A 15,036-nucleotide genomic window follows, 5' to 3' on the forward strand; every position below is an offset into this window, starting at 1 on the left:
TAACAATAAGGTTTAGTGCTAGTAAAAAGTTGGAAATGAAGTTTCAGTTAACGTTCAATATAAGCGCAGCGCGAGAAAAAATCGGCGACAAGAGAGAATGGCATTCACATAGAGCGACGAACACACTGCAATACAGACATCGTATTTCATATAATTTATTATGTAACCACCCCTTATGAAATACCCCTTTCATGGTGTCTTTAAGGTATTAAAATGAAATCAACTGGACGGAACACAGTGATGTGTATGCGCAGCTTTTTCTTGTTTCCGTTGTTTTATTGCGGCGCTTATCTTCTAATGGATTAACACGCCAAGCTTCCGCCTTAATATGCATCGGTTTATAACATCCCTTTCCGAGTTTGCAAGAATTTTAAAATTTAGAACGTTTATGAAATATTGAGTTGTATTTTGTACCAAGATAACACAAGCAATACCGCAGTTCTGTACATTGTACCTAACAATACATATAGGGCGGCTAAATTATGTCTAACACAGCTATGAAATGTATTACTAGTTAGCGTGAAGGACCCTCGACAGAAGTATGCCAGCATTTGAATATTTTGCCTAGACTATACAATATTATATCATTTATGACCTCAATAATTGTGAATGCGCAGTCGAAGAAACTTATTCGACGAGAGTTTGTCTCATGCAGATGCCAATTTGTGATTGCTGTACATTATATTTTTTTATTTAAAGATTTTGTTAACTTCTAAAATGAATGCGTGCTCTTAAATCTCTATGTTAATTTATTAGAAGTTCTCGCAATTGCAATTGCAATGTCTTGCGTTGCAATTGCAACGCAAGACATTTGACTAAATACTTCTAAAGGTTGTCCCATTGGAACATTTCTACTCTAGGACTGAAGCTTTCTTTTAAAGGGCTTGCTCTATGGCAAGGAAGCGTAAATGCACATCCAGCTAATATACAGGTAAAGTCTTTATTTCAATAGCAATTACGTGGACACTCTCGGCGGGTTTCGGCCGTCGCCGTCACCGCTGTGTCCAGTATAAAGTCCAAATCGATAACATCGCTGCGCGCATCGTATGTTGTACGCGCGAGTAAAAGCACGCAAGCGCTGGGGCCAAACACGACTTAAGCAGAGAGGAAACGCCCTGGCCGTCTTTCGTCCGCAGAATGAGTGTCGGTTGGGGGATGGGGGGGGGGGGGGCTGCATCGCTCGAGCAGCTACTGCGAACTTGGGTCATAAGGGCGCGGTGCCATGCAATGTTCGGGCGCGCAATGTCGACAGACATCAGGAGACGGCTCGTAAACTTGCTGTGCTCTCAACGCTTACTTTGAGTTTAGAGAACTGTCAGCACGAAAACCGCTTCGGTCCAAGGGGCGGCCGTATTCCCTTAAATCAACGTTTTGTGGATTTACGTGAGATAGGATCCAATAAAGTTAGCTGCTAGCCTTACTTCATATAACATTTCAATTTGTTGCTGTCGCATCCCTTGCTTCGCCGTTGCGGCAAAACCATTCTTTTTAATAACAAAAAGTCAGACCAAAGGACCCTTTGAGTCCAGTTTGTATGACAAAAGAATGCGAGAAAAAAATATGGAAACATGACTGTGCGCGTACTGCAGATAAATTTTATTGTTTCATTGCGTCCAGATGGAACGTGATGCCTATTTCTTATGTTCTTGATCTTCAAGTAACCTACAGTGTGGTGGTTTCTGTAAAAAGAAAGGAGACAGAGCTGTCAGCAAACGTCAAGACGTAAGTCACACGTATATTCAAGTCCTTCAAGATATTTCTGTTTTCAGAGCCGTATATGACATACTTTGCCAATGCGAAATATAAGACATGTGTATGTCTTATTCCGATATCACCTAACGAGCACTACAAAACGCTGGTTTTACTTGCTCAATAAAATTAAGGTGAAGGTCACTTACATCAATATTCAAGCAATATGTGCTTAATATACTCACACTTCTTCTTGCGGAGAAGGGCACCGTAGTGGAAGGGAGAGCCGAGGCCGTAGCCGTAATTCAGGCCGTAGCCGAGGAGACCGTGGCCGTAACCGTAGCTGCCAGCACCGTATCCGAGGGATCCAACGCCGTAGCCGTAGTACGCTGGGGCGGCGTGGTAGGCAGCGACAACTGGCGCAGCGTGGGCAACGGTGGCAACAGCTGGGGCGTGGTGGACGGTGGTGGTGGCAACAGCTGGGGCCGCGGCGTAGGTGGCGACTGGGGCGTGGGCAACAGTGGCGACAGCTGGGGCGGCAGCGTAGGTGGCGACGGCTGGAGCAGCAGCGTAGGTGGCAACTGGAGCGTGAGCCACGGTGGCGACAGCTGGGGCGTGGTAGGTGGTAGCAACCTTGGTCACGGCTGGGGCAGTGGTGTAGGTGGCGACGGCTGGTGCAGCAGCGTAGGTAGCGACTGGGGCAGCAGCGTAGGTGGCGGCAACCCTGGTCACAGCAGGAGCAGCAGCGTAGGTGGCAACAGCTGGGGCGTGGTAGGTGGTAGCAACCTTGGTCACGGCTGGGGCAGCGGCGTAGGTGGCAACTGGAGCGTGAGCCACGGTGGCGACAGCTGGGGCGTGGTAGGTGGTAGCAACCTTGGTCACGGCTGGGGCAGCGGTGTAGGTGGCGACGGCTGGAGCAGCAGCGTAAGTAGCAACTGGGGCAGCAGCGTAGGCGGCGGCAACCCTGGTCACAGCTGGAGCAGCAGCGTAAGTGGCGACTGGAGCGTGGGCAACGGCAGTGACGGCAGGGGCAGCATGGGCGACAGTGTGGACAGCCGGAGCGTAGCCAAGGCCATAGCCATGACCATAGCCGGCGTAGCCGATGCCATAGCCAAGACCGTAGCCGAGGCCGTAGCCGGTGTAGTCAGCGAAAGCGCTTGTGGCAAGAGCCAAGAGGACGCAGGCACGGATCTGAAGTTTTAAATGCGTGAAGATGTCAGCGTGTGTGCCTTCAGAGGTTTTTGCTATTATGCGTGCAGCTTTAATGTGCATGTTAACATGAAGTAGTTAGGTGACCAACGATGTAAGCTCTTGTATAATTTTTTACGAACAGCATGTATTAACTTATACAGGTCTATAAAAATAGCAAAGAACACAGTCCCTATAGTTGTTTCATCTTCAAAGTTCACGTTTTATGCAAATCTAACGTACGCACAGTTGCAAGGGAATGGTGAGTAACGGTAATCTTGAAGAACACTTCGCCTCGTTTTGAATGCTGTTACAGCATCTCGATTCACACTGTGGATGGAAAAACCGGAAATATTTTCTCTCCAGCGATAGACAAATATTTATGTTGCATTATTTTGCACTTATTGGGTTGCTAATAACGTAAAGAAAATAAAAGGCGACACTTTGGGGAATTGAAAGGATCCTGGATTCGGCTGTCTGAACGAAATGCATTAACTTCATCTCTTTCCGTAGGTTCCAATTTTACTCAACTATCGAGAAACTTGATGACTTTTCTTACCATGGTGACCTTAGAGCTGCTGTTGAGCCAACTGCTGAATGTCTGCAGTTTGCAAGCCCCTTTTATACCAGAATTTTTCCTTGATGGCATGCTTTAAGGAAAAACTAAAAAAGCATATTTGAGAACACAAATGAAAGAAACAGTGTATTTGCTGACTTTGTTATTCCGCGCGTCTCCATAAAGTTGTAAAACCGGAGCCGGCTGGAACATCGTAAGTTCATCGAACTGTAATAAGCTGTCGCGCCTCAACCTTGATGAAAACTCTAATGCGGCATTGCCGAGCAGTGTTAATCTAACGCCAGAAATGCTGTAGTGGTTGGCTTCTCTCTGTTCAAGAAGCACCGAGAGCTGAAGTACAATGAAACTACGGAGTGCGCTCTTCGTATGTTGTACATTTAGTAATATTTTTAAAGTAAATCACCTAGATTTAATTTCATTTGACAAGACGTATTATTCGTATGAGTTAGAATAATTTGACGTGCACAACTAGTTGTGTTGCTTTTTATCTATTGACTAGAGTATACTGTGAAGCACATTTGAATGTACGCGCCTTTCATAGTTTACGACATGGTTGCCGACAGCTAAAAATTCGTGATCACAATTCACATCGTTGTCAACTTGATAAGAATAGGAAGATCGTTGGGGGTTGTTACAAGTAAATGGTTTTAGATGTAAATTTGTGCTTTCGCGCATTTAATTAAAAAAAGCTTGGTGAGTAAACACGGAACACAATGGCATCAGTTGATTGCGAGCACATGCGTGAAACCACGTTGTATTCCCAATGCAATTCGCCTGCTGACACTATATTAGTTATTGAATAGATACTACCGCCAGGAGTATGTTTTATTGATTTGTCAAACTTCGCTACATAATTGATGACATGCATCTAACCGATGCTTTGGACACATGAAAGGTTTCGGGATATTTTGCATTCTCAAGGCACTAGAGGTTCCTCCGGCTTTTTCGAAAAAGATAGAACAGGAAATAATATCAGTACCTTGTTTCAGGCACTCATATTTTTCGATGTAACATGCGCGTTCTGCCCCAGTAGGTATTCTACATGCTTTTCTTTCTTGCGTATCATTTATCAACAAATATTTAACCTTTTTTCCCTACAAAAATAATATAGTTAGGCCCCATCGCAGTCACATCTCTAATTCATGATTCAGCCGGACAAACGTCACGCTGAGCCCTTATAATTAAGCCTTTATATTAGAGACATTTATTTTTCATTTGGGTGATCTGCATAAGGATACTTATCTTGTAATTTCACAATGTCTAAGTGATGTATTACTTTAGTTTTGTAAAAAAGGGGTAGGAATCACCATGCAGAAAAGCTTTAATTTTTTTCAGTGTGCAATGTTTGTGAGTAAAAATTACAGTAGTACACCATATATTTTGATAAGAATGGTAACGGAAGGTCATGTGATTAGGGATGGTAAAATCGATGAACGTTTATTCGATTAATCGATTAAAGGTCCACAATTAATCAATTAATCATAATTGATTTGTGCCTTTCAATTAATCGAATTAATCGATTAAAACTATTCGATTAATCGATTACGGCATCCCCCACTCCCGCTCCCAACCTCGCCCCTTGGCCGGAGCACATGACTGCGAGGCGCGCTATCCTGAGACGCAGACCCTGATCGCTATCCTTAGACGCAGGAAGTTGCAAAGCCGAATACAACCACTTTTCTGGTTCTATTTGGGATGCCGTCGATCATGCACTTCTACGCAATTGCGTTGCACTGGAGTACGATCCGATGAACTAAATGCCTTCTCAGTTCAAGACATACTATAGTAACCCTGTAGTCGATCGCCGCACCAATCCGAATTCACTCGAGACTTGGCACAGCATGCGAACTGGCCTAGATCATGTGTTCGACGTTGCAATTGAGTATTTGCCAATTCCTGCAACGTCAGTAGCATCCGAGTGCCTTTTTTTGCATGCTGGATGTGTGGCGACCCAAAGGAGGTGTCGGTTGTCGCCCGAGCATCTCGGGCAACTGACATTTCTTCGCTCAGTAGAAAAATGCATGTTGTTCGGAGCGGCAACCACCCCACGAAACAAAACAAAAGGGGACTGTTGAGAAAGTAAGTAGCACGGCTATTCGCCAACTTTCAACAGAGAAGTTTATTCTTTTCTGTAAATTTCACAAGTGCCAGCGCATCGTCATGTTGCTTATTTTGTTCGTGTTTGTTTTTTGCCGCGCTGTTTCATCGTGTTGCCGCATAAACGCATGCCTGCTTACATTTGATAAACGAGTAGTTTTCGTCACCTGTAGCGTCAATCGCAACTTTCTTTGTATTTTATTCAACCCTCAGATTTTACACGTTTCTTGTGCAAGTGCGGCATTGTAATTTACGCTGTTTATTTACTCACTGGTTCTTAGTGCCGTTCTGTCTTACTCTTTAGAAAATAAAATATTGTTTACCAATGAAAGAGAGAGAGAAAATGTATTATAAGGCAGAGAGGGTGGCGTGAGCTATTACGTCCCTGCCTGCTACACTGCACCGGGGAAAACGCAACGGGGCAAAAAGAGTGATGAAGTACAATGATGGGGAGATGATTAGGTAATCCGTATATACATAATAAGATACGTTTGCTAGCGTAAAGAGGACAACGATGCTAGTAACCCTCTTTTATTATGCTGTATACCAACTAGCCCAAGTGCCGTCTTATAGGGTATATATACCATTTTCATAATTGTTCAGCTGGCTTTCTTGCGATGCAGTTAGCCCAATTAATGGCAGCTAGTTACTTCTTCAAACAGTGTTCAAGCGCGGTTTGCTTGCGCTGGGGCGCGGAAAATGTAGACTCGGCTCTCTTTACACGAACACGCAAAAGAGACAGCACGTGCAACTACGACCTCGTCTGCTCTTGAAGCACGAACGTTGCTGCCATTAGTTGAGAGAAAATGTAGCGCAGGAATGCGCACTCGCGAATTGTGAAAAGGGTCTTTAGACCCTTTATGTAATCCGCAACTTTACGCGTCGGTTTACCGAACGTCTATAGCATCCAGTGCATTACTATTGAAGAAGTGATCCTGTAGCACTTAGTAATACTGCATGGTCGTGTATTTAGGGAGAAATACAGCTTTCAGCTAGAGGCTCCCGTCTTCTGCTGTGACAAGAAAGAAGGACAGTCGCGAAATTTATGTTGCAATGTCTGATACACTAGATAGCGCTCACAGTTCAGGCTGTACGCACGATTGAAAAGGTGCGAGTGTCGCCGTGTTAAGGCAACGATCAGATCAAACCTGCGGAGTATACTGGCGTAGCTGCTGTTTATTCTAGCCGGGAGGCACAAACTCATGCCACTCTATTTCCCGCAATATTAATTAGAAGTAACAGACAATAATGCCAAGGAAAGTATAAAGGATGTTATTTGTAATAATTGGGATATCAATGTGAAGAAAGTAAAGTGGACAAAAAGATAACTTGCCGCCGGCAGGGACCGAACTTGCGACCTTCGAATAACGCGTCCGATGCTCTACCACTGAGCTACGGCGGCGGTCATCCCCCCGTCCACTTCATAGGGTACACATGTGCATTTAAACCTAGGAGTGTTAGTCAGGGCCGATCACAGCCATGGCGGCGAGTGTGGAACACTCTTTTTCTGCATTTTGGCGTCACGTAGCAAGTGACCTTTTTTTTACGAGCTGGCAGCTGACCAATAACCCCTCGCATAGTACCTGAAGGCACCAAGTCTGCCAGAACGACACCCTCGCTAAGAATGAGGGAAAGAAGGTGACTTTTAAGGGTTCGTTTTTCTTTGTCATACACCCTATACTTTCCTTCGCATTATTATCTGTTAGTTCTAATTATTATTGTGTGTACCAAAGAAAAACGAGCCCTTAAAAGTAATTCGAAGGTCGCAGGTTTGGTCCCTTCCGGCGACAAGTTATCTTTCCGTCCACTTCCCTTTCTTCAGATTTATATCCCAATTATTGCAAATAACACCCCCTATACTTTTTCTTGGCAATATTGTCTGTTAGTTCTATTTAATATTGTGTCTAACAAAGAAAAATGAGCCCCTAAATGTCATTTTCTTTCCTTCTATTTCCCGCACATGCCTTTACGGATGGTCTGTTTGAGGCCAGTATATATCTGTGTAATCTCTGCATAGGTGACCTCAAGAAAAAGATCGCGCCAGTCCGCAATTATAGTATTATGTAGGGCTTCCACAATATCTAACCGACAAACCGAGAAAAGATGACTTGCTTACTAGAGCGTGCGTCTTCTTTAATTTCTCCTCGTCTCTCTTTTACCTTTCTCGGCATTTCCTCACCCTCCACCACTCTGCATGTTTCAGCTTCGACTTTCCATCCAGTGTGGTCCCCGAACGCGCCTCCGGTTTCGATGAGCTCGAGCAGGCAGGCTTTGAGAAAATGCGACCTGCTGCCGAATAGTCCAGGGATGATAGCCACATATGCTTGCATCCGCGACATCAACCAACGACGACGGGCCCCTTGTGTCCGGTGTGCGAAAGTGTGGATTTTCGCACACTGGACACAAGGGGCCCGTCGTCGACACTTTCGAAAGTGGGAATTTTGGATCGTCAGCGCGTCTAATGAAAACATTTGGGCCCATATTAAACACGAATGATGCCTCTTAAAGAAAGAGATATCGTTTTTAAAGCACCCATTAAAAATGCCGATTAATCGATTAATCGATTAAAAGATTCCACCGAAAACAATTAATCGATTAAATGCTAAATCGATTACCGATTAACGATTAATCGATTAAAATTTCAATCGACCATCCCTACATGTGATCGGTACTGCGCATAATAGGAGGAACGACCGCTGTGTGTGAATAGATATTTGCGTGTGCTCGTGCCTGTATAGAGAACATGTCATGAATCTCGAGTAGTATTTGCTTATTCCTTCGTACTGGATTCTAGGTTTATGCAATTGAGGTTGTGAATTGTGAGGTATTTTTCGTATGCTAAGTATGTGAAAGTGCGCTTTCACTCGAAACTTGAAGGGAACCTTTAAGATCAATGGAAATTAACTGGTCGTTGTTCTGACGATTCAATGTTATACCCTAACATTGAATCGTCAGAACAACGACCAGTTAATTTCCATTGATTGGGCGTATAACATTACCTGAATGTTATTCTGAGATACAAAGAGAATTTCCCATCGCTCAGTTCGTTTAGAAATAAGGTCGCCTATTAAATAAATGGTATTCCATGATCTATAGAGTTTCCGCAGCGCTTGGGGCTGTCTGTAATTGAGGATATCTCTTGAGATGTACCACAGCTTCCAATCCAAGCGCACAAGTGACGTGCACACGATGAGAGGACGTATTATTGTCTTCTTACTTTGATCTCCAATACGCACTACCTAATTCGAAGCTCGTATTCCGACTATAGACAAGGTTGTGAACGTCACTACGTGCATACTTCAAGTGTCTAACTAAGCATTTCTTGTTTGTTTTTTCGTTGAATCTCTTCGAAACCGTATATTCGGTTTAAAGAGAGGAAATATCTAGTGGTGAACGTGGCAATGAAATGCATTTCTTCTTGATTACTGTACTTGACAAGGCTCACAGAATTCTCTATTTGACGACCATAATACCTCTTTTGTTTATCAGGCTTGTCAAGGTATGTGTTTTTCTGTTCTCGATGACACATGACTAGAACCATATCACAGATGGGGATGTACGGATCTGTATCACGAGAACCACCACGCAGTTCGACTAAATATTGCACCGAGTGCCTACCGACTTCAACCCAACGACGTAGTTTCCTCCATGCAAGTCAGGGCTCATTCACATGAGTTGATGTTTATAATTGGGAACGTAGGCAGCAACGTAGTGCACCTAATTACGTGATATTTACGGATAAAAATGTTACTAACGGCGCTGCGTTGTCGAAAATTCCTTTTCACGAGACACTGGTGCTTTGATCATTTGCTATTTCAGATCGACTTAACCGGGTCACATGAGATTTCAGCATGTATGATGGGTCTGCAAAACTTCTTTTAGCCTTGACAAATATGTGGCAAGAGTTCTCAGCAAATATTGACTTGCTGGTGATCTTGAAATCGTTGCGTATGTCCAAACCAGGCATATCGTGTGTTTTTGTCCATAAGTTATGAAGCCGACAATCAATGACGATAAGAAATCCGTAGGGAGCATTATTTGTAGGTTTTAAAAGCACTGTTGTAATTATGACATACACCAAAAGAAAATAAAGCGAAACAAAAAAAAACAAATTGCTGTATGTAGAGAACGAACCTACGGCCTTCGGGTAACAAACCCGTCTGATGCGCTGCCAATCGAGCTACTACGGCGGTAGTTCCCCGTCCATTTTATTGGGTATTTCTGTGTGTATATACTGGGAGTGTCAGCCAGCGCCATTCGCAGCCACGGGGGCGAGTATAGAAAACTCTTTTAGCCAGCGGGCGTCAAGTGTAACGCTGGTGATAGTGCATCAGACACGTTGTCACAAGGTTGTTGGTTCGGTGCCTACGGACGGCTAGTTGTCCACTTTAATTCCTTTTCATTTATGCCATAATCACTGTACTACTGTCCAAAAGAACCAATGATGTCCCACATGCATTCATTGGCTTCCTGAGGTCGCGTGTAAGAAAGAAGCGATATCTCGATCTATTCCAACAGTTGCTAAAATCCGATACCATAATCAATTCATTCGCATCTGTACAAGGCAGGCACTTCGGGGCCATTTAGCAGGAAGGCGCACGGCGAAAACAATTCATATTTTGCTGCAACCTGAATGTAACGAGTAGGAAACGACGATTGTGCGCAGAGGACACTCCTTTCGAACTTTCAATTTCGGAAGTAATTTAAAGCCTCTTTTTTTATTTGGCCTTCCTCATACAGCGCATTGTGTTACGCGCCAGCGTACGTGCCCCGTTTTTGAAATCAGCGCCGTGTAGTGTTTTTATTTGGATTCATTGGCCAAAGCGATGAGGCGCCGCGGAGCAGGCGCTTTTGAGCCAAGAACAAAACACGCGTAGGCACTAGGCTGACACAAAATTCACGTACTAATGAAATAAACAAGTATGGTATCGGTAGCACAGGAAAAAGAGAAACACATTTCACTTGATCATCCTGAACATTTCCTTTGACACTTTACTTTCAAGTCAAAGGGGTAACGGGTCAGTTGCCTTGACAGCACCGCTATCAGTGAAAATTAGAGTGGCGTTTTACTTCGTGAATTCGGGCGACGCGTAAGACGGCTTCCGTCGCAATTGCCAGAGAAGGTTAGCAGAGCACCTCCACTTACGCGCACTTTCCTACCTCTCCCTGCCTTGTGGTAGCGGGGCTCACCTGCCCCGTGCACATACCTGCACTGTAGTGTCGCGTTACAGTGACAGGGAGTCGTAGGTTTGTGTATGATCGGATGTAGCGTCTACGAGACATGGTTTCCATCAGCGAGGCGTAGGCTCTCGTGCTGGAGCAAGAGTCTCCCGATTTTGACGTAGCAGTATTCAACACTTGTAGCACCTGTTTAGACTCGCTTCGGAAAGTTGAGGTCCCATCTTTCTCAACTTTCAATAGGTACACACACAAAAAAAAGGGTACGTGTGACTCCTTTCGGAGAGTTCTGACTTGCCACGTACGTACATGACTCTCTTCAGAGTCACGTTAACTGTCTTGTGGGTCACATGACTCTCCAAAGAGAGTGCAATGGTCTTCAAAAATGGTTGACGTGGCTCTTTGAAGACAGTCATACATGTGACAAGGCTCTCTGAAAGGGGCCAAAGAACTCTTTTGTTTCTTAGAGTGTACGTTGTTGGGTATAGGGTGTCTCAGGTCGCGTCTGCGTCTGCGCAGCGCTTATAGACGAAGCGGACAAGGCGACGGTTAGTTAAGGCAACACTTATATACAGAATAAACAGAGGCGCTACATATTCGGCACTGGGGCCGACGGCTTATTGGGCTCGCACTGAGGTGCGACGACGAACCGGGATTTCTTAGTTCGCTGTCGCTGTCTCTTCGCGCAGCTTGGTTATTTTATAGCTCTGGCATCCCTTGCACCAGTCAGTAGTTCGAAGCCTCCAATCAGGAGCCACAGTTGGTCGCTGGCTAGAATCCGATCCGCCAATGAGAGGGCTTGCAGCACGCTACGTGAGGAATTGCCGTCAGTTACGTCAGACGCACCGCAGGAGTTGCCGAGGGTTGCGTGACACTCCCGCCTTGATTGGCGCCCGTTGCACAAGGCACCTCGCCGGTGTGGACGCTGGTTCCATCAGGCAGTCTATCTATGTTGACGCCACTTGCGTCAGACGTTCTGCCAGCTTGAACACCTTGCCGAAGCAATGAAGTTTGGGTTGGGAGCCCTGGCATGACAACGTGTATCCGCCCAAGTGAAATCACTTGCCAAAGATCAACTCTGTAGCGAAACTCATGATATCCCGCCCGATTGCCGTTTAATAAAATTCGGTGCCTTCGCTACACTGACCGTCAATACCGCACTCGGGGGTCGGTAGTCAATGTGCCCGTGGTTACTATTACCATACTCCGCGCGCTTACTGGTAACACTGAGGACGACAAAGCCATCCTGGTGCCCCGCCACGGTGGTCTAGTGGTTATGGGGCTCGACCGCTGACCCGAAGGTCGCGGGATCGAATCCCGGCCGCGGCGGCTGCATTTTCGATGGAGGCGAAAATGTTTGAGGCCCATGTATTTAGATTTAGGTGCACGTTAAAGAATCCCAGGTAGTCGAAATTTCCGGAGCCCTCCACTACGGCGTCTCTCGTAATCATATCGTGGTTTTGGGACGTTAAACCCCAGATATTATTATTATTAAAGCCATCCTGGTGAACCTAAATAGGCATTATACGGGCGCACAAGGGAAGAACACCAATTTGCTCGTGTTTCACCTGCATTCACGGAGTGAAAAGTCAGTGGAACTTTGAACAGCGGAGCGTTTAAAAGTTGCACTGCCGTTGTCTTTGTGTGTCACCCGCATTCACATATGCGCCACCCACATTGCGTTTGTGCCACCCGAATTCACGGAGTGAAACTTCAGCGTAACTTTTAACAGACTAAAACGCGCTCTTAGGCTAGTTGGTGCATGGTCTGACAAAATTTGGAGACACAAAGAAACGAGGACAAGAGAAGACAGGACTATTGACAACTAACAACTGATTTATTTGAAAGAACGTTGCACCCTAGGTAACTTCAGGCGCATCAATGCGAACATAGACATCGATGTGAACATTGATAAGCGCCGTAGCCAAATGACAAGCGACCTTTATTGATCAATAGTTGTCTAAAAATGGCAATCCTTTACGATGTGAATTCAAAGACTGCGCACTAACACACTGTGCACCTTTCTTCTTTATGCAAAACGCCTCCAACAATTCTCTGGTCACCTAGTTGCTACTTTTCCCGAGTACTCTAGTTTATGACTTGTGGTGCAATCCCGCACGCTGCAGTGAATTCCCTGCATCTCTTCTCTCTTCTTTTTCTCTTCCCTCCTCTCTATATCTCGTCTTTCTATTCGCCTTCCCCGATCCCCCAGTGTAGGGTAGCCAAACGGAAGTGATTCTGGGTAACCTCCCTGCCTTCTCCCTTTCTGTTTCCTTCCTTCCTTCTGGTTTCGGAAAAAACGGGGCGTCCTCTCACTGCAAGTCCTGCGCGTGTGCGCCCATAGAACAAAGCACGGCACCGACAGAAGCACAAGAATGATGTTAATTTTGTCGAAAAATATTGCTATTCATTCGCTGTAATTTAGGCTTCTTTTACGAGCAAATTCAAGCCGAAATGAAACGTTCCAACCTGTAAGAGCCAAATCCGAATTTTACTCCTGAATACCCACGATACTGGGCTATATAGATTTTAGCCGCAATGTAGATTTGATGTATTCTGGTGACGTGAACACACTGGCAAAAAAATTGCTGGAGCACTCAAGACCATAATGTCAGTAGAAAAAAAAAACTGCGTTTTACTCAGTATCAGTTAAAGCGTACTTCCCTCTTTCAGAACAAAAACGCCACACACCGATTAAGAAGAAAAAGAGAAGATGCCTTTTGCAAAAGTGCGGAGAGCGGGGCTTGTTGGCTGTACATGATTAGAAAAAACAGCGCAAAACCACAGGACACACAAGGGAACGCATCAGCGCTGAACTCTCAACAGATTTATAGTGAAAACCAAATGCATCACCTATAAATACACATGATAACCACTCGCATAATACTGCGTCACTGGACATAGCGCCGATCACTGATCTCCACTAGGAGGAGCTGGATGGCGCATCGAGCACGCGGGCGTGAAGCCACCGGAAGCCGCCGTTTTTGTCCCGGAAGAGAGCTTTTCTCTTCTTTTTTAAAGAAATACCTGCCTGTAACGCAGTAAACTGTACGAATCGACCGGAAAAGTCGTCAAGGAAGACATTTCATGCGTAGGTAGATCAAAGATGCATTACTTTTTACGCATTTTGTACGTTGCAGTACTCCGCCGTATTCAGACGGTGTCGCCACGGCGTATGTCATGTTTCGTGTAGCGTTCGTCGGCGTCTAAAGTGAGACGTAATCGCAGAGTTTGAAAAAATAAAAAAGAAAAACGATCATAAGAACAGCTGCCGCCCGAGAATATTTGAATTGCGCGACTGAGACGGACAGAAGACGCCAGCTTCCGGGACAAACAGGGGACCTTCCGGTGGCTTCACAAGCGCCCGCCACGCAGAGCGGGGATGCCCCGTCCAGCCTTTTTAATGGAGGTCAGTGGCGCCGATAGGCCGCGAATAGCACAACCGAGACAGATTACGAGAAACGCCTCTGTAGATGCTCCATTTCCTTGGGCATTTCCGGTGTTAGCACCCGTCAGGGTATTCCAGAGCTTGCCCGACCACCAGTGATAAGGCTGTAAAGTTCGGCGCGTGATGTATAAAAGAGACGGCGCGTCCCAGCGATGGTCAGATTATCGATGGCCGACGCTCTGTTCGCCGCTATCAGTGTACAGTGTGTATAGGGAACCCAAGCTCAGGCTTGAGAACGACGCTCACGCGGCTGAGCTATGCGTTACTGGGGGCAGACGCTCCCCGCGAAGGCGGTTTGTCGCCGCATTTGGAAGTTGTGGCGGCAAGGACACGTGCGCGCACGCGTTCCTCATTCGGCCCAGCGCACTGCTAGTCAGCATTAGTTACATTGTGACGCACCAAAGAGGCAGTCCGAGAGCTCTGCGCGTCCGCGGAAGTGGGGGCGGCAGTATTGTGGCCGTGGATGCCCCCAGTTGCGATAAGAGCAGTGGCACCGCTCGACGTTGCTTTGGAAGCCTGTTACTGTGTAGTTCGACTTTCGGTTTCCCGACCACAAGTTAGGCCAAATAAACAGTTTCATCTTGAACACGCCGACTGCTGCCTTCGTCGACGTCACGACTCCGTGGCACTATCATCATGAACCGGAACGCGTGCTCTTCATTCTCTTTAAAATGAAGCTGTTAAACTATTTAAGCTTGTGCTGCGCCGTGCAAATCTCCTCAGAGTGGTATGCGCTACAGGAATTTGGCAATCGCCACTATCGTGTAGAGCCGGTCAAACGAAAACGAACATGTGAAAAAAAAAGAGAGAGAAAGAAAGCGATAGAAAGAAAGAGGAAGAGGAAAGTAGGTAGAAATAA

At 45.7% G+C, this 15,036-nt stretch overlaps 1 protein-coding gene across 1 annotated transcript in view; it reads right to left on the reverse strand.

Moving 5' to 3' along the window:
• LOC119390292 (calphotin) overlaps window positions 1–15,036 on the reverse strand; it is an 806,323-nt gene that overhangs the window by 341,321 nt on the left and 449,966 nt on the right. Inside the window, exon 6 of the mRNA XM_049415248.1 lies at window positions 2,203–2,322. Within this exon, the coding sequence (XP_049271205.1) occupies window positions 2,203–2,322 (120 nt within the window). The remainder of the gene's footprint in view (window positions 1–2,202; window positions 2,323–15,036) is intronic.

This window comes from Rhipicephalus sanguineus, chromosome 4 (genome assembly GCF_013339695.2).
Source record: "Rhipicephalus sanguineus isolate Rsan-2018 chromosome 4, BIME_Rsan_1.4, whole genome shotgun sequence".
Classification (NCBI taxonomy): Eukaryota; Metazoa; Arthropoda; class Arachnida; order Ixodida; family Ixodidae; genus Rhipicephalus; species Rhipicephalus sanguineus.